A 3,770-nucleotide genomic window follows, 5' to 3' on the forward strand; every position below is an offset into this window, starting at 1 on the left:
TAAACCACAATTGGCATAGTCGAAATTAGGGTTTGTATATTAATAAATTTTACACATCTAATTATAATTTTTGAAATTAGGGTTTAGATAGTTGGTTATTGTCTTTGAATATGAAGAGGTGCATTTGATATTTAACATGTATTCAATATTTAATTGTTCAAACTAATTATTAGTGTGGGCCCTAATTATGCAAATGAATTAAATTTTCCAATTCTCAATACCATATTTATAATATCTGGAAAAAAAACACAATAATTAGCCCTATATTGTTGTAGCCGAAATTAATGATTGCAATACAGAAAGTGTTTGTAAACAATTATACAAAAGACATCACTAATCATGGATTGATTTTTTTCTTCTTATTCTTCGAATGACCATTTTTCTTTGTAGTGGACTTTGGCTGCATAGGACAATTCCTTGAATCATGTCGAACCTCACCACAATACTTGCAATGTAATAACGATTTTTTTGGTTTTCTCTTCTTTGCACCTCCAAAGAATGATTTCAACAAACTGGTTGTAGTTGGTCTGCCTTTTGTTTTTTTTAATCTGAGAGTCCAAAATATTATTAGGAAATACTCCTTCATCATTTTGAGGATGTTTTAACTCTTCATCTGGTGGCATTTTTTCCAATTCTGCATTCAACTCTGATATAACTTTCATAGCCTTTTGAAATGCTTCTCGTGATCGTGTAGCAAGGTACGACGTGATAGTAGTTTGTGTGGTTACACCACCGTACCTAGTATTTTCAATAACTTCAGGATGAGGACACTTTCTTTCATTACCTTGAGTTAACAGTTGAACTTCTTTAGCATCTTTTAGCCAACGTCTATTTACCAAACAAATTGGCAAACTTCTTCTCTCCAAATTCTTCAATGAAATAAAAATATGTCTACATGGAATTCCTTTTGTCTCAAGAGAATAGCAATCAAATCGCACATCATCCCCATCGTTGGAGATTAACACTTTGCGCTTTAATCCAGAACCAATATATTTTTTCACCAAACAAAGAGTGTAACCTGGTATCTTATCATCCTTTAGGACAATAAAATTATCGCCACGCCGTATCTCCTTTCTTATCCTTGTAAAAATTTCCCTTGTGAAAATTGAAGAAATTTCATCCTCCACACACGGCATAGTTGTCTGGTTCAAAACTGGTTCAGTCAAATTAGTTTTGTAGTGTTCTTTCATCTCGTTGTAACGTAACATAGATAAAGCATGGTCAAAGTGTCGTATAAACATCCACAATGGTATTTTATTTTGCAAATCTCTTTTCAAGAATGCATTCATAGATTCGCATCTACCGGTAGCAGTAGCTCCACCAAAATAAATACCACGAAGAAAAGTATCTGCCCACTGCTTTCTTGTGCCATATTGTGCTTCCACCCATGCATTTCCTGTCAATCTATATTTCTTCACAGTCACTTTCCAATTATCCTCCCATTCTTCCTCCTTGTAATACCTATATTTTTGTAAAAAAGAAAAATATAAATGTTTTCATATTATAATTGAGAGAATAAGATAAAACACCATTTAATGTATTACCTGAAAATAAATTTCTTCAATTCTTGATGGAATGCTATATTGTGTACATGGTGCATTGCATTTTTTAGTATGTGCCACGAGCAAATACGATGTGGAACACCAGGCATAATATTATCCAGTGCTTTGTTCATTGCTTTGCAACCGTCCGTCAAAACTGCTGACGACATCTTACCACCCATGCACTCTAAAAATGTTTCCAATACCCAATCATATGTGGTCGAAGTCTCATTATCAAGAAGTGCAACTCCAAACACACACGTTTTGTCATGATTATTAGACCTAAGTAGTATTACTAATGGCTTTCCGTACCTGTTGAACAAAAAATTAATATAATATTTGATATTTTACTAAGAAATCGATATAAGGTAAAAAAAAAATTAAAAATACCTATTGGTTTTGTAAGTAGAATCAAAAGCCAAATAATCACCAAATAATTGGTAATCAACCTGGGAAGTCCCGTCAAACCAGAATAAATTTTTCAATCTATTTTCTTTATCTACATCATACTTGTAGAAAAACATGTTGTCCGGCCCTTTTTTTGCTTCGAGATAACCCATTGCTGTGGACGTGTCACAATCATCCCAAGTTGAATATTTTTTACAGATTCCCTTGTATAAGTCATCTTTGATACATCCCACATTTTCCCAACCATCATGAACTTCTACCATGTAATTCCAAATTTGGGATGTCTTAATTCCGGCTCTCTTCATTGACATAACTTGTTCCCTCATCTCGTCCCTAAATATTCTATGAGATCTAAGAAATGGCTTTTCACGAAAGAAAGCAAACTTATGGTTGTGGTGGTTATTAAAACACTTTGTAATCCAGTGGTTAGTTTCCCTATTTAAATTTATTCTAAACTCTGCATTACAACCTGTTCTTGTTAGAGCACGAGCTTCTTTACACCTATTATCAAGATTACAATATTTTTGTTCTCTAAAACCTTCGTTTGAACACACCCAACTTCTAATGTGTAAAATACATTTTTTGTCCTCCCTCTTCAGTTTTTTTCTAACACTAAACCCCATTATTTTCGCATACAAGAAATAAAAAGATTCTGCTTGTTCAATACTTACAAACTCCTTCCCTTCGAAGTCTGAAAACTGAATATGTTCTGGTTCTTTGTCAATATCCAAAAATTGAAGCAAGCTCCTCCATTGTGCAATATCAGGTTCGGTCCATTCTTCAATAATGCCACATTCAACATTGTCTTCTGGTACATCTTCATCATTTGTCTCTTCCAAACGTGTTCCCCCAGCAGGGTCTACTTCATGTTCAGAAGATAAGGATTTTGTATCTTCTTGTTCAGCTTCCAAACCATTTTCGTAACTAGTCATTTCTCCAGCCTATTCCTTTTGATTTTTTTTTTCGAATGGTGTGTAGCACTATTCAATATTTTTTATATTTAAACTGATTATATTATTAAAATTGCATCAATTAATATAATTAGTGGGGTGATTGAAAAGTTGATGCTTATAAATTTCAAAATTATAATAGCATTAATTAATATAATTAGTGGGGTGGTTGAAAATTTGATACTTACAAATTTCGAAATTATAATAGCATTTAATATAATTTTGCAATTTTGAAAATATGTATAAATCCAATAATATTTCAAAATTTTCATTATGATTTTCGAAATTTGCATTAGAATTTTTGAAATTAGGGTTTAGATAACCACAGTTGTGCAATATTAATTATTTTTTTTAATGTTAGGATATAGATAGTTAGTTAGAGTCTTTGAATATGAAGATGTGCATTTAATATTTAACATATTTTCAATAATTAATTCTCCAAAATAGTAATTAGTGTAAGCCCTAATTAATGTATAATAATATAATTGTTATAATTTTTTTTTAAGAACACTAAATCATTTTTGAAACCATTGTGTTTTGATGGGAAGTTGAAAAGTTGTAATTTTAATAATTATATATAATTTTTGGCATAATAATAGGTAATTTCGAAAATATGTGTAGGTTCTATGAACCTTTGCTTTGTAATTAAGAATCACCAGAATGTTTAATCAATAGAACTACACCTAAATTTTTAGAAATTATAATAACATTTAATATAATTAGTGGGGTGGTTGAAAAGTTGATGCTTATAAATTTCGAAATTATAATTGTTGACGCCGTTTTTTGTCAACAGTGAAAGAAGAGCACGTAAACAATAACTAGCAATGGCCAATTAAAATATGACAATACAAAACACGATTTTTTACGTGGT

At 31.3% G+C, this 3,770-nt stretch overlaps 1 protein-coding gene across 1 annotated transcript; it reads right to left on the reverse strand.

The window, feature by feature from the left end:
- Window positions 1–434: 434 nt before the first annotated feature.
- Window positions 435–2,881, reverse strand: LOC133814350 (protein FAR1-RELATED SEQUENCE 5-like). The gene is made up of 3 exons (XM_062247321.1): window positions 1,932–2,881; window positions 1,545–1,853; window positions 435–1,461 (listed from the first exon to the last, which is right to left on the reverse strand). Exons 1-3 carry the CDS (start codon window positions 2,879–2,881, stop codon window positions 435–437), a joined length of 2,286 nt encoding a protein of 761 aa, XP_062103305.1.
- Window positions 2,882–3,770: the final 889 nt, after the last annotated feature.

The sequence above is a fragment of the Humulus lupulus genome, chromosome 1, assembly GCF_963169125.1.
Source record: "Humulus lupulus chromosome 1, drHumLupu1.1, whole genome shotgun sequence".
NCBI classification, from domain to species: Eukaryota; Viridiplantae; Streptophyta; class Magnoliopsida; order Rosales; family Cannabaceae; genus Humulus; species Humulus lupulus.

Coding starts and splice junctions, on each gene's coding strand:
- LOC133814350 (XM_062247321.1), bottom strand. CDS start 2,881: ATGACTAGTTACGAAAATGGTTTGGAAGCTGAACAAGAAGATACAAAA. Junction 1,854..1,931: donor TCTACTTACAAAACCAATAG/GTATTTTTAATT, acceptor TTTGTTCAACAG/GTACGGAAAGCCATTAGTAA. Junction 1,462..1,544: donor TTGAAGAAATTTATTTTCAG/GTAATACATTAA, acceptor ACAAAAATATAG/GTATTACAAGGAGGAAGAAT.